General features: G+C 34.6%; 1 protein-coding gene across 11 annotated transcripts in view; it reads left to right on the top strand.

Annotated features, from left to right (window-relative positions):
• The window catches only part of SLIT2 (slit guidance ligand 2), a 262,113-nt gene that overhangs the window by 176,071 nt on the left and 70,545 nt on the right, over positions 1–15,497 (top strand). For 7 of the 11 annotated variants that reach the window (XM_080589496.1, XM_080589495.1, XM_080589492.1 and 4 more), the window contains exons 10-15: positions 10,867–10,938; positions 11,677–11,748; positions 12,286–12,357; positions 14,205–14,348; positions 14,477–14,640; positions 15,388–15,411. In XM_080589496.1, coding sequence (XP_080445622.1) covers positions 10,867–10,938; positions 11,677–11,748; positions 12,286–12,357; positions 14,205–14,348; positions 14,477–14,640; positions 15,388–15,411 — 548 coding nt within the window. The remainder of the gene's footprint in view (positions 1–10,866; positions 10,939–11,676; positions 11,749–12,285; positions 12,358–14,204; positions 14,349–14,476; positions 14,641–15,387; positions 15,412–15,497) is intronic. The other 4 variants (XM_080589489.1, XM_080589493.1, XM_080589491.1 and 1 more) reach the window with 1 other exon arrangement.

Here is a 15,497-nt window from a genome sequence, read left to right as displayed (position 1 = left end):
ACCATTTTTCCATCCATTTCTGCTTTTTCTTTCTTTGTTCTTACATGTGCAGAAGGTTAGTAAGAATATAATCTTTATATAGTTTCTAAAAGTCCATAATCCAGTTATTTTTTTCTTGTTGTTCTTATGAAGTTTGCCCTCAACAAATACTCATGTTTTTTGATGTTTTGTGGTGTTCTCCATCCATTTCTTCCATCTGTTCTCTCAGTGGGAAGCTTGACCTCAGTACCTTATGAAGCTTTGATTTCTTGCTCTTTGCCCAGCACAAGCTTCCTTTACATAAAATGTGTGTCTGCACCAAAACACTTTGTATTTGTTACATTGTCACATTGTCAGTCCATGTGAGACAATGCTGCATAAATTCTAAGTGGTATTAATAATGTTGTTGTTCTCTGTCCTCCTGGTTTACATAAATAAACTTCAGGTTTTAATGTGTATGTTCCATTTCAACAAATTTCCTTTTTTTTTTTTTTTTTTCCTTTCTGGGAGTTGATTATTTATATAAGAAGTTAATTTATGTGCAAAAAATCCTTTAAATGAAATATTGAATTACGAAAGTATTGAACATTTGCAGTTTGAATTGAGTAAAAGTTTGTATGTCAAAGTTCTGTGTTAACTCCAAGGAAAAGGAAGGAAAAACGCTTTCTGTTTAGAGCATAATACTAAGACTTTGCATTATCTTGGTAGTTCTGCTGGACAACCTTTTGGGGATGACATTTTAAGACGGTAGGAGCTGTCTTCTCTGCTGATGGCTACTGCCTCTGTACCACTGTAGCAGAGTTGGCAGAATATGTGCTTGCACGGCTCTGCAGCCTCCCTGTCTGAGTTTGGTGTAATAGCTGCAGCCACTGAGGAAGAGGAGCTGAAGTGGTTTAGGAGGGAGCAGGTGTTCTGTGATGGTGGCAGCAGGAGGAGCCAGAGCCAGCTGCAGAAAAAATGTTTTAGCCTGGTGCAGGTGGGTTTCCTAGCGAGTATCACGGTGCTGGTGAGAGGGTTTTGTTGTACCACTCTGTCTGGCTTCTCAACAGTTACAAAAGTCAGTAGCAATTCCCATTGTGTGCAGTCAGTTATCAGCCAATGCATTGTCTGCCTGGTACCTCTTGGGAAGATGCCTTCAGTAGCAGGACTGCTTATCTCCAAGTAGCTGTCAGTGAAAATGGAAGGAGAATAAAGCCTTTGGTGGTTCTCTCGTTCTCCCTTTTGATGTGATAAAGCTCAGAGGAAAATTAAGAATTCAGTATCTCAGTAAATGTAATTCTTAATCTTTATTGGCTTAGTACAATTGTATTTGTACCAGTTATACCTATTCTGCAAAATTAATTCTTCTCTTTATTATCTAAATAAACTCGCACACAGCTAAAAATAAGAATACCTAAACTTTTCTTTTCATGGTGGGTCCAATCAATGCTATATTATTTGAGAGTAAAGTATTTCATATTCCATGTAGTAAAAGATCACTTGAGCACCAAGACTCCCTTAGTTTTAGTGTATCCACTAATTCTAGAGGAAGCGCAGAAATAAAATGTAACCTCTCTAGGCCATCTTTAAAGGTTTCAGATCATGAGTGACCTGCAGGAAACATTTTGGGAATGCTTCCCATAGTTCTATTATTTTAATGCCTGTAACTGTAAACATTGTGAGTCCAAATACATTGACAATAGATGTTACATATTAATAGTTTTCAAACACTTGGTTTATAATACATCATACTTAAGCCTTTTTTCACTTAAGCAAAGCACGATATAGTAGCTATTCACTTAAAATATATTATGTATTAGTAGTCTTCAAGATTTTGCTATTTAGTATTCCTTGCTTAAGCCTTGTCTCATGGACAATCTCAAATCATGAGATAGTATTTATCCATTAGAAACATCAAAGAATCATAGATTGCTTTGGGTTGGAAGGGACCTTAAAGATCACCTAGTTCCACCACCCCCTGCCATGGGCAGGGACACCTCCCACTAGACCAGGTTGCTCAAAGCCCCATCCCACCCGGCCTTGAACACTGCCAGGGATGGGGCATCCAGAGCTTTTTTGGGCAACCTGTGCCAGTGCCTCACCACCCTCATAGGAAAGAATTCCTTCTTGATGTCTAATCTAAATCTACTCTCTTTTAGTTTAAAGCCATTACTCCTTGTCCTATCAGCACAGCCCCTGATAAAGAATCCCTCTCTAATATAATAAGTCATAATATGACTCAGTTTAGATTTGCTGTTTATACCTCTTACAGAAATTTGTGTGGGAAGCTCTTTCATTGTCATGTTTGGTCTGTTGAGTTCAACCAACTCAAGTGGTCTAATATACCTAGCACTTTCCTCCTTTGTCATATAGCTCTTATATTAAAGACATTACGGGTCATTCTTAAGGTTCAAAACTATTACTTTAATTGGTTTTAGAAAGTATAGCCTTTCTAACAGTGATAGCATTTATCAGCCTCTATGCAGGCATTCCTTACACATTTTAGTTTTTCAGCACCATTAATCTCTATTCACTTGGTTTCATTTTAGAATTCACCTTCCGCATGCAAGTTCTTTGAAAGGTCTGCAGAAATAATTCTGGTTTCCTTCAAATTGAGACTTTTTGGCATATGTTCAAACAGACTATCAGAAACCTTACAAATGGTGACCCAGCAGCAATTTTATTAAATGTACTGGTACCTTTTCTTAGAACGGTGTGAGTGAGTGACAGGCTCTTATTTCAAAAGGAGAGGCCAAAAAGCCATTAATGAGCTAGCCTACCTCATGAAAATGCTCTTCTTACATTCTTCTGATTTTCTTTTCTCTTCTGTGGCTTGAAATAGCAGTCAAAGTGGTTATAAAACCTCTTTCTTTACAGTAGTGTTATGAATAAAAGAAAATAAATACATTTGCAATAAGTGCTGCTGAGGGTGTTGATTTAGTGGGGGAGAGGAATGACCTGCTTTGATGACCACAGCTTTGTATAAATGACTATTTAAGCAATCAGGCATAGAATTAAGTTGATTTTTTTCTTCATTTTTGTTAACATGAAAAACATTTAATTAATCAAAGGAAGGAGTAAATTGTTTTGTTTGTTTTTTTATTATTATTAGAAGGATAGGAATCCTTACAATGGTGATATAGCAAAGAGAAAGGTTTGATGAAAGGGAGGGTGAGTAGGGGGTTGCCACTGTTAACTAAGCAACAGTTGTATAATTAATGTGAGTCTTCGGAGGGGACAAAAAAGACCCTAAACCATATAATGTATGAAATGAAAAAAACATACGGAATTTTAATCAGGAATTTTAACAGTTCACCTCTGTTAACTCAGTGCAGTGAAAAGTCACTGACTTTTTAATTACTGTGGCCTTCAAGATAAAGTTGCTTGCTCTTTTCAGTGGAGCTTTCTAACATTTGAATGCCAAAACTAGAAACTGTATGGCTGTATTTGTTTCTGCTTTCTAGTTTAAATCAAAACATTGGTCTTTTTAGTTAGCAAAACTACTGTTTATGCCCATTGCAATATATAAAAACAAATAACGTTTGCTTTATCAAAGATGAAGAAATTTGCTAAAATCTTAACATCTTTTATGACATACATACATATGAAGACACAACAATTGCATGAGAGTAATGGAAAATGCATTCTCTTCAAGGCAATGTCTTGAATAAATGTGAAAAATTAAAATTATGTAAAGGAATCTACTGATGTACTTGACTTCATTACCCCAATGCATTTAATTTTGCAACACAGATTTAACTGAATTACTGTTAACTGTTTGGGATTCATACCTTAATATTTCTCAGGGAAAACTTAAAATATATTCCATTTGACAGAAATAGATTGAAGTTTTGAAGCTAATAGATTAGGTTTTTTTTGACAGCTAAACATGTCCACTTAACACACGAGAGAAATGATTTGTCATGCTCTTACTCAAATATCTCCCTAATCGGAAAATTACTGGTAAATCATGTGGCTTTATGGTTTTGTTTCTTTTTTATTTCTTATTTCAGTTTTCAGACACGGTGTTTTCTGTAGGTAGAATATTTAATTTGTTCTTTATTAGCATGCGTTCTATGCTACCATTGTTCAGATCTTTGGCTTTCTTCATACTCTTGTGTCTTACCTTAAAAACTAATTAAATTTACAGGACAAAAGTAATTTCAACAGTCAGGAAGATGCAGAGACACAGAACACAGCAACTGCACAGGAAACTTATTCCAAAGAATATGGAGGAGGTCTTTATGTGTGAAACTTTATGTAAAATATCACACAGCACACTAAGCAGAAGAGATTATGATTCACTCTTGAATTTGTATGGCACCCTGTGGTGGAACTGGTGCAGTGGCAGGGTATTCTTCCTTGAAGGTGGAAATAGAAGATGTCTTGTGGCCTTAGCCAACTTGCTTTTTTTTTTTTTCAAAATGGAGGAACAACCCCAGTGCTCATTTCCAGAAACTTTGGAAGTCGATACTGGCCAGAATGAACACCCCATTGTTCCAATTCTGGGACGTTTGTGCATGTTTCTGGTGGTACTGAGGTACATTGAGGGACCTCTACGTACTCTGCCAAGAGAAAGAAAATAAGTCAGGCATGCTATAAATGAATATTTTATACAGCATGAAGAGAAGCTGGAGAAGGCCCATCCAGCTCTTCCAGAAAAACCCTCATAGCTCTCTGACAGCTGTGCTACACTCCAGAGGCGTCGTTACTCTTAGATTTTATTTTTACATATGGTTCTTCCTCAGCAATAATGTGATTGAAGTTACTGTAAAAGAAACTGAACATACCAACTTAGAATCATAGAACCATTTTGGTTGGAAAAGACCTTCAAGATCATCAAGTCCAACCAACTTCTTATGCTGTTGTGTTTTACCTTCAAAAAAATGCTGCCTTCATTATTTAAACGTTAGTAAATACGTGGTCCCATAAGTGGCAAACACCTGTCGGAAGTATTCTCAGTGAAAATATGTAGATTTTTTGTGGTAAATTTATGGTGCATGCTCCTGTAGTGTTATCAGGTAGTGAGGACTCCCACCACACTGTCAGCCACACAGAGTAATGGGATTCCCAAGCAGGTTGATGAGTCATCACTCATGATGAACCAAGAATGTAGCAGGATTACATTTATTTTTGTGAACTTAACACAGTTATTCTGAAGAGCTCAAGTAGTTTTTGTAATGTAACAGCTCTCATCAAAAATAGGCTAATTAGAGAGGCTTTAACTTGACTCTAGGTGACTCAGGCTAATTGCACAGGAGGCACACTCTGACAGATACTAAAGTACTGAGCAAATAATTCTTTAAGAAGTGGTGCATTTTGCCTACAACCTAAATCTGTAACAATTAAGGAATGTAAAGCCTACCGTCGTCAATGGTGCTGTAGGGTTCAGAGCATGAGATGGCCTTGTCTGTGATGAAAAATTTAGCAAATGCAGGTTTGGGACTTGCTTTTAAATGTGATGAATTCTTTAATGGCTTTAGTACAGCAATCCTTGTTACTTTTTTTGATGTAATGCAGACTATGGAGATGTCTGTCATTTGCAGTCAGTCCCCTGAGGAAATATTTAATAGAACAATTAGACTGGATGTTCGCATTTTGGCAAGCTTTAGGGCAACATTGACAGTGATTCTTTATATGCAAATATTTAGGAAACTGTCAACCAGATTTATTAATACACAGAATTAGAGACTGTAATTTTAAAGTCCAAGTAATATAGTCATTCAAAATACATCTTCTGTTTTGTTAGACATGGATGATATCACAGATTTCAACAGAATTCTTTTGCTGCTGAAGTTAGAAGAGACATTTACTGGATAAAAGGACTCTGGAGGTGCAGTTGTTGGGAAAAAAAAAAAAAAGAAGAAAAAAAAAAAAAGGTACTTAGTTTGATAGCCTGAAGGATTTCTTTAGCAAAGGGAGACCATTACTCCTTCCTTTTTTTAAAAAACAAACAAGCAAAAATAACAACAACCAAAAACCTGGCAGATGTTAAATATGATGAGAGATGTGTTGGCTGCATATTGCAGTTCTTCAGATTCAGAAGCTGCACTGAATCCCATCGCTGAAATCTATTTTCTGTTTTCTGACAGCTGTTTTTGCCATTTACTTTAAAAGCAGATGGGGAAAATGCAAAGAAGAGCTGTCAATTTTATTACCATGTATAATCAGCATCTGTGCAATACATCAGACTCATTGCACAGCTTACGCTTTCTTCTCTGTAGTAGAAAATTCTTTTGGGGTTTCTTGACAATCTTCTTACATGCTTTTTGTAAATGAGTAGATGCTGGAATGAAGAGTTTAGATCAATTAAATGCTAAAGTGACTAACTTGACCAAATTTACGTAAAACAAGATGTTACGTCCTGATTGTTTGATAATAAAATGTGGTTAATTTGATGCTCCATATTCAAATTAACGTTTTCTTAAGGAAGATGTTTGCATGGGTGTAGCATATCTCTATGCAGTATAAATTGTGTATCTTTCTCTACTGAGCAGGCTTAGTATGTTGTACCCCACATGCATAATAAAAGAAAGAAAGAATTTTGTAGAGAACTATGTGTTCTCTACAGCCACTTTCCGGGAGCAGAAGTCTTTCATAGAAATGACTACTTACAGTGGTAAAATAAGCTGTTTTGAAAGTGACAGTATAAATAAACATGTTGTCTGTCTCTAAGTGTGGAAGTAGTAATCACTAATGGTGTGCTGCAGGCTTATATCAGAGAACAGCATCCTCCTGGAAAGTGTCAAGGGATATACGTGTCACAAGGCTGTCTGGGGACACGGTGGGAAGAATCCGTCTACTCACTGGGGACCTACTTTGATTTGATTTGATTAGGCTGGAAATCACAACTGCAGAAGTACCTTTGTTTCTTAAAATAGTAGGTGGTTGTACATTATGGTGTCTGCAGGGATGAGCCGGGGGGAAAGATTTAGAAAAAGAAATATTCACAGTAAATTTCTTAAATAGGAGAGATTAGGGAATGGTCTTCAAAAAAGGTTTCAAAGGTTTCAACTAGTTTGGCAGTGTTAAAAGACACTGAAACACTTATGTATTGATGCAGGACTTCTTTGAAGTGAAACACTAAAAGGAGCAGGAGACTTAATACTAAGAGCATTAATTAGCATTTGAGTTGTGATGGGCAGAGTACTTCTTATACATGAGGCAGTGCACGCTTTGATGAAGCATGTACTTAACTGTCTTCCTCCATTATCTTATCTTATTAAATATTCTACTAAAATTGACTGTGGCTTTTGAAAAAGAAACCACCAAGGCACTGTTTATGATACACGGATGATCATTTATAAAAAAGAATGACTTCTGGGATGACTTTGAAAGGCAATGCTATGCACAAAATTTAATACAAGTTTCATGGAAAAATACTGATATTAGCTTTTTGTTCTTCTCTAATATAATGGTACTTCATGCCATGTCATTTGTGAGCACTTAATAGCAGATTTTTTCAGTAATAGATAACTACAACCCATTCTATTCCACAATTAAAAATGTTTCATTTAATATGAGAAATTAATATAAAGGAGAGTTTTTAATTACTATGGGCTTTATCAGTAGAATGCAAATTTCCTTTAGATATTATTTTATCTGTGCTTTGTGACCCTGGAATATATCTAATTAGATTTTCTTCTGGAATGGTTGATGCAAATTTTCACTCTGTGAAATTCAGTTGATTCTAGGAAGATAAAGCAGAAGATTAGAGGATAACAGAGCTTGAAAATGTGAATTTGATTTACTTTCTTTACAGACAAAGCAGGGTATAAAAGATTTTTCTTCTGTATTTAGATAATCTTATTTTCCCTTTCTTATGCTAATCTCATTTTCTAAAATATCATGTCTTCCAGTGTGTACACTTTGGCATGAGTTAATAAAAGACAGTTAGATGATCCTACTATAACAAATTCTTTAACCAGAAGAGCTTGTAAATTTATCCTAGTACTACACAGTCTATCTGTTAGACTGTAGCTTTTTCACTAAAAGGAAATCTTAGGTAAAGTTGACATAGAGTTCATTTTATATATCCACCAGTGAATTGATAGTTCCCTTTATTACAACTGCTAGAAAATTAGCTTTCAGAAATGTATTGGAGTAGGACTTCTTCAGGTTTTGGACCCATATGATTTGTAGACAAATCGGGCAGCTATAAATGAAATCTGCTATTCCATCTTCTCATATCAAATGGCATACATATATCCTGCAAGTTTACCTCCATTTATAGAATGAATATATTTTTTAGGTTAAAAGAGTAAACTGGAAAATACTTCTTGTCTTAACAATAGACTTTGTCTTTCTCAAGTTACATGCCATATCGTGTCTAAATAAGAGCATTTTATGTTTAAACATAAGTGAAAGTGAACAGGAGTCCTCCAGCACTAGCTCATAAGCCTGTACATCGTGGACTAATAATATTCATACATGAGGCTTGTGGCAGACTGATGCAAGACCATTGCCACTGCAGTATCTGTCTTTCCCATACACACACAGGCATGATTCCCCAGTGTCTCTCTCTCTCCAGCAATTCAAGTCCTCCTCTGTAATATGGCCTAATCCATTCCTGTCCCTTTTTAGCCACCCATTTCCAGTCCTTTGTGTATGCCCTACACATTTCCTTCTGCAAGAGGTCCTTTGGCTGATTTTCAAAGCCGCACACCTGACAAACGTCCAGCCAGGCTATTCCTGGTGGTTGGGCAATCTTTTGCTGCAGAATAGTGTGTGTAATGGGAATTGGACGGATAGTTGCCACTCCCTTCATGGCTGGATTAGTTTGGCTTCTCAGCTCCCTCCCATTGCTAATTTAAGGAAAGGTCTAGAAATCTATTATCTGGAGCTTTTACCTCTCTGTGACCTGAGCTGAGTAGAAAACTATCTAGAAAAAAAACATGTGTAATCTTTCTTTCCTGAGGAAACTCAGCTAAAAATGAAGCATAAGAATAGAAAATACTTGGCTCCAGTGTAACTTGGTGTTGACCTTTAATTTAAGCAGGTTTTTACTTATTCAGATGTTTGCTTTCTACATTTACTCGAGTCTACTGGAAAAAAGTGACCTTGTCCCCTCATAGCCCATCAGTACTCTTGATCTGATGCAAAATGTGTTTCATACATCCAAAAGGCTCAGCCAAGGTGAGGAAAACGTGTGAAAGAACATCCTGTTTATGGAAAAAGTTAACAGTCTGGTACCATGGGATTCTCTGCGGTGTTTAAAATATACCTGAAAACTGTAGCAAGGTGACAATATTTTCCTAGCTAAGGCCTTTTTAAAATATGACCCCTGTCTTAAGCTGCGCTGATGAAGTGAGATTTTCTGTGTGTTAGGAAGTGTTTTTTTAGAGGCTTTCTTTCTTTCTTTCTTGGCTTCTTTATAAGCCAGTCAAGAACAAAGCATATATAGACTTAAGAGATTTTGAGTATTAAATATATGAATATCTCCATCTGAACAAAACCTCATAATGGCAGCAAAAATTCTTTCTTCTGTCCAGCTATACTGTGACCTCTAGAGAACTTTACAAAAAGAAATAATTGTTATAAGAATAGTTTCTTGTAAAGGTTTACTCAAAGTGCATATGTGAGCTTATTAGTTATTCGCATATACAGATTCATATGTCTCTTTAGCAGAGGAAAAGTGAAACAGAATAGTGTTAATAGGACTAAAAAAAAAAAAAGTAATATACCTCCATCTAGACTAAAAAAAGCTTTTTACCCTTAAATTCTAAATTGATGTCTGAATATTTTCAAATAGAGCAGTAATTTCTACAATTATGATTCATTCTGTGAAATAGAACGGTATTGTCCTTATATGTATAGATCATAGTAAGTTGATACCTGTCCATGGAAGAGGAAAATATCAAGCTTATTAGATAGCCATAAGATGTATGTTTGAATAATACTGCCTCTTCCTGCTGTACTTTTTTTTTAGAATAAATAGTTTCAATCTTTTATGTCTACATAATAGAATGTTTTATTTATTTATTTATTTTCAGCGATAACCATGAAATACTGCATTATGTGATGTCGCTTCTATTTTAAACATGCTTATTGCTGGGCCTGTTTTGACGGGTTGGCAAATGCACCATAGGTCTGTATCAGCATAGATTTCCCATAGGCAAAGCTCTGTATGTTCAAAAATTCTTGGAAAACTGCTTCCATCAGCCAGTTCATACTCTGTAGTGTGTCAGGTTTCAGTCACACTCAGTATGCATACAAAGCAAATATAGCCAGCAAGATAAATTAAAATTTTAGATAAGAAAAATTGTTTCAAGAAGTTATAAGTGTAGCTGTGTAATTCTAGTATTGTAGCTTAAAGAAAAGGTGTTACATACTGTATCTAAAGAAATAATATGTGCACATTGAAAAATAAGGCATTTACCTTACTGCAGGTAGCAACATATGTTATTTGTTCTATAGGAACATTCTTCACCATTTTTTATGGTTTACATATTAGACTGATTAACTCACAGAATTCTTTAGAAATTTCTAAATAAAATTTACTATAAAAATTGCTGTATGTGAATGATAAATTGGGAGTCAAATAACACTAACTCAAATTTGAGTATTTTAATGACATGTCTAGATTAAGCTTTACCAAAAAAAAAAAAAAAATGGTATGCTCTGAAATAAACTTTCTTTATATTCAGGATGAAGATTGGGCTTTCATTTACAACATTATACCCTATAAGTTAAAAGAACAGAGAAAAATAGATTACTTCTTTTTAATAAAAATCAAAATTAAATGACTTTGTTTCTCAAGGTAAAAGTCGTACTGAAAAGGAAAGCAAAGCCAGTGTTTTTTATTAAAGACAATCCTTTCTGTTTTGTTATGGCTTTAGGTTGCTTTTTGGCTTCTTTGTGTGTGTGTGTGTGTGTGTGTCTTTTTATGCTGATGCAATTGTTTTGCAGACGGTTAGAACAAAATTCAATCAAGGTCATACCTCCTGGAGCTTTCTCACCATATAAAAAGCTTCGAAGAATGTAAGTACCTGGTATTTTAGTTTTATTATTTTATCTATTTTATATAGAGATATAGATATGTAGATATATCTAAATAGATTTAGATATAGATATGTATACATGCATACATATATATATGTGTATATATACATATATATATATATATATAAAAAATCAGTTCAAGATCATACAGAGGAACTTCCGTCAATGTGTGAGTATTTAAGAAAGTTTGACTGCTGGAAGATTAACAGATATAACAGCGTGATTAGTTATACCATATAGCATCTTTGTTCCATTAATAACGTTTTTTTTTGTTTGTTTTGGTTTTGTTTTAACCAAGCATTAAAATTATTTATTATGGTTTTGCATAAAAGCAACACGTTGCTGTAGTCAACATAAAAAGATAAAATCATTGGGGATATGCCACTGTCATTTTGGAATATTTTTGAGGCTGTATAGTCCCATGGTCATTTCAAACAAAAAAGTGTTTATAAAAGGTACTTAAGCAATTCGGAAGCGTATGTTTTTCAGTCGTCTTTTTTTTTTCAAGCATATGAAAGATCTATTTTTAATCATGCATTTTGTTTCAGTTTAGTATCAATTTTGGTGGTTTTATATTCAAATTCTTCAGCAGTGTCTCACATAAGTATTTTAATTTCTCTCTCTCTCTTCCACAGCTAATTCTAATTATGAATTATTGTAATGTTTGCTATTTTAAAAATAGCTTGAATTAATTGAAGCAACTTTCATTTATTTCAGTGACCTGAGCAATAACCAGATCTCTGAAACAGCTCCAGATGCTTTCCAGGGCTTACGTTCACTCAATTCACTGTAGGTATCTGTTTGACATTTGGAAACAGAAGCTAATTTCTCATACTCTTATACTGAAGTTATTTTGGATTTTTAGCTCTGCAGGATTTTTATATAAATTCAATCAATACTGAAAGCTGTAAAAATAATTTCAGAATGTTAGAGTGATAATTGAATATTGTATCACAACTGGACATTAAAAAAACATATGTTTTCTTTTAAATATGTTCATGGCAGAGTTGAAGGAAATCAAAGAGTTTGTTTATTCCCCAGTTAGTTTTTATTCTTAAAAACAGCAATCCACTTACAGAGGTCCCTTGGTAAGGCTGCGCACAGTGAGGTGCTGGTTCTGCTGAGAGATCTTTGTGTGGCATGTCTTTGGGAAAATATGTGATCCTGCCATCTCACAGGACCACAGGGATCTTGCAAGTATTAAGTCACTGCTGTTAAATTCCCTTCAGGAAAATTGAAAAATTATTATTATTATTATATTCAAAATTGCATTGTATATAAACTTCATAATAACAGCTTTGTTTGCTTTTTTATTTCCTGGTACAGTGTCCTTTATGGCAATAAAATTACAGAACTTCCAAAAGGCTTATTTGAAGGACTCTTTTCTCTGCAATTGCTGTGAGTATTTATTTAATATTTACTCTATTTGGGGGTAACCCAGAAGGGCAGACTTGGTAAGAGATATATGCCTGGAGATGAACTAGCAGGAAATCCTGTGCGTAAGATCAGAGTATAATAAAAACAAATTATGTTAAAGTGAGATGTGGTAGGCCAGCTTGCCATTCATCCACAGATATTTCAGTTAATGTCTCAGCCTAAAATAAATACAGTTGAAACTATTATCTTCTTTGGAATTTATAATGATAAAGTGTATAACATGACACTGTCTTGTGATGTAAATACTAAATAGTGTGTATAAAGTTGTAGGTGAGATACGGTAGAAACGTTTGGATGATTTATATACAAATAATAGGTAGTGGAAGTATTATGTAGTTTAGTTTTACCCATGTAAGAACAGAGTTACAGTAAGTTTCATTGATGACTTTTAATATTTTTTGAGACTCTTCAGTGTATAATTCTTTGACTCTATGAACTCCAGCTGCTGTTTCTTTTAACAGTTCAGAAACTCCCATGTGTAATCTTGTAAACCATTTCTATTTGGAGTTAATATTGGGAGTAAAGAGGAATGTCATGGTGATATGTTTATCAAATATTGTCAAGATTAAGTAGAAAAGGCTGTTGTATTGTGTGACACAGATTTGTGAAATAGGCCATAAAACAACTAATAGTGCTTTTGGAAGACATTGTCCCAGAATCCTTGACTTGTTAATTTGAAGACTGGTGAATTTAGGAAATGGCTTCTTCCCATTTAGTTAGAAGCATTTAATGTCCAGATTTTATAGTTGATGATTGGCTAAATGTCTTTTATTAATAACTCATTGAGAATGGATTAAAAACAAACAAAAAAAAAGGGAATTCAAGATTCAGCACCACCTAGAGGTTTCACATTTTTATTTATTTTAGTCAGAAACTAAATGTCGGGGGTGGTGGTGGGGGGTGTTTCTGTTTGCTTTTAAAGAGAATTTAGTTACAAAAACATATTTCAGATGAAAAAAAAAAAAAAAAAAACAAAGAAGGGACATACCTGAACTTTTGTTTATTCTTTATTAAGAATAAGTCCATAGCTTGATGTATTGTCTATGCAAAATATTTTAAGAAAATTTCTGCTTGCGTGATGAAACTGTTTATCAAAGCATTGATTTTCAAATCCACCATTCCATCTGGCTGCAAATGGGAAAAAATAATATTTTGTTAGAAAAATGCAACTAATTGAATGTCAAAATTATTTTCTTTTCAAAAGCATGAAGGAGTTGGTTTAAATTGACTTGTTTATTTTAGCTTTAGAAGTCTGGGGGGTACAGGGAAGAAAAGGTTTCCTTTGAAGATGAAGAATAAGGATCCAAGACAAATTTGGATATATTCCATGCCACCAGTTTTACTACAACTCTGTTAATGCGGCAGCATGCTGATTAGTAACATATAATTAAAAGTGCCACTGCACATCTCTTCCAGCTAATGAACACAGTGTTCAGTTCCTTTTTTGTTTGTTTGTTTATTTGGCAAAAGGAACTAGTTTTCCTTGCAGATACTTGATTTTTTGAGCTTGTTTCTTTGCACAGACAAATAACACATGCATAAGTTCTGCCAGCACATACAATGAATGTGATTGTAGCTGAATAAACCTGCCCGTTTCAACTGCAAGGTGCAAAAATTTCAAAATAATTTTAGAGCACCTAAGTAAGATATTTCAATTCACTGAAGTGCCTTATATCATTGTCAATATTTGTTCCTGCATTTCTTGCTCTGGTTATAAAATGAGTACAATGAATTATCTGTGAAAAATGTTGAATCTTCATTGACACTGAAAAAAATCTTTTATTTTATAATTGTCTTCCTTTAAACAGATTATTAAATGCCAACAAGATAAATTGCCTGCGAGTTGATGCTTTCCAAGATCTGCACAACCTGAATCTCCTTTCTTTGTATGACAACAAGCTTCAGACCATTGCAAAAGGCACCTTCTCACCTCTACGCGCAATTCAGACCTTGTATGTATGCTTTTGTTTATGGTCATCTTTGGTATGACTTCATATTCTACAATGTACTCAAAATATAAGAAACTGCTGAGACTAAAGGGAAATAATGTGTGAAATTATTATTTTTTTCTTCATGAAAGGCATTTGGCTCAGAACCCATTTATCTGTGACTGCCATCTGAAGTGGCTGGCGGATTATCTTCATACAAACCCCATTGAGACCAGTGGTGCCCGCTGCACCAGCCCCCGCCGTCTGGCAAACAAAAGGATTGGACAGATCAAAAGCAAGAAATTCCGCTGCTCAGGTAATTTTCTTAGTTCAGCTGCTATTTTTCTTTTATTGGCAAAACCAGTGGTTATAGAAGTTCTAATGAAGGCAGCTGGCTCTCTACAGAATTATTAAATGTTACAAAATCTTTTTTAGTTCTTCAGCCGAAGGGGGGGAAGTCATGGAAGTCATAGCCTATTGGATCACGGAACATTACTACAGTTAACACATTTGGCACTATTTCTGAGTAGCATTAAATCTAACAAAGAAATGCAGTATATAATACTTCAGAATGCAATGCTGAAGTTATTTGCTACAAGCATCGCTGACATAAATCATTTTGTAAAATTTCCACAAGGCTCTGGAGTACACGAAAGATCTAAAAATTTCTAGCTAAATATGGAAACATGACATATTCATTTTATACAGGGAGCTTACCTCATACTGAAATTTACTGTTTTCTTTTTCTAATCTTATTCCATTTCCTACTTACATTTCTCTAAGTCCTTAACTTTTGTCATATGGTATCCAGCTGTTCCAGGTGCATTTCACATTCTACAATTTATTCACTCTCAAGTGCAAATACCAGATGAGAACTGTTTGTTATCCATGTTCCGGATACATTTATGACTATTCACACTTTGTTGTTTATCAGTTCTTGTTGTGAATACACATTTTTTCACTTAATTATCTGTAGTTAACTGTAGTCCATACTTATCTAATAAAACTCATTCTTTGCTTGCTGACATTCAGGTGCATCTTCTATTTTTTTCTCTTTATTTAGCTAAAGAACAGTATTTCATTCCAGGTAGGTTTGGCTCTGCAGTAAGATTGACTAACTGCAGATACTCTCTCCCTTTCCTCCCAAAAGCAAAGTTTGTTATAGCTTTTAGG

This window comes from Anser brachyrhynchus (assembly GCF_964034855.1).
Source record: "Anser brachyrhynchus genome assembly, chromosome: 4".
Classification (NCBI taxonomy): domain Eukaryota; kingdom Metazoa; phylum Chordata; class Aves; order Anseriformes; family Anatidae; genus Anser; species Anser brachyrhynchus.
The sequence above is the reverse complement of the archived record's forward strand: the minus strand, read 5'-3'. Positions and strand labels throughout refer to the sequence as shown.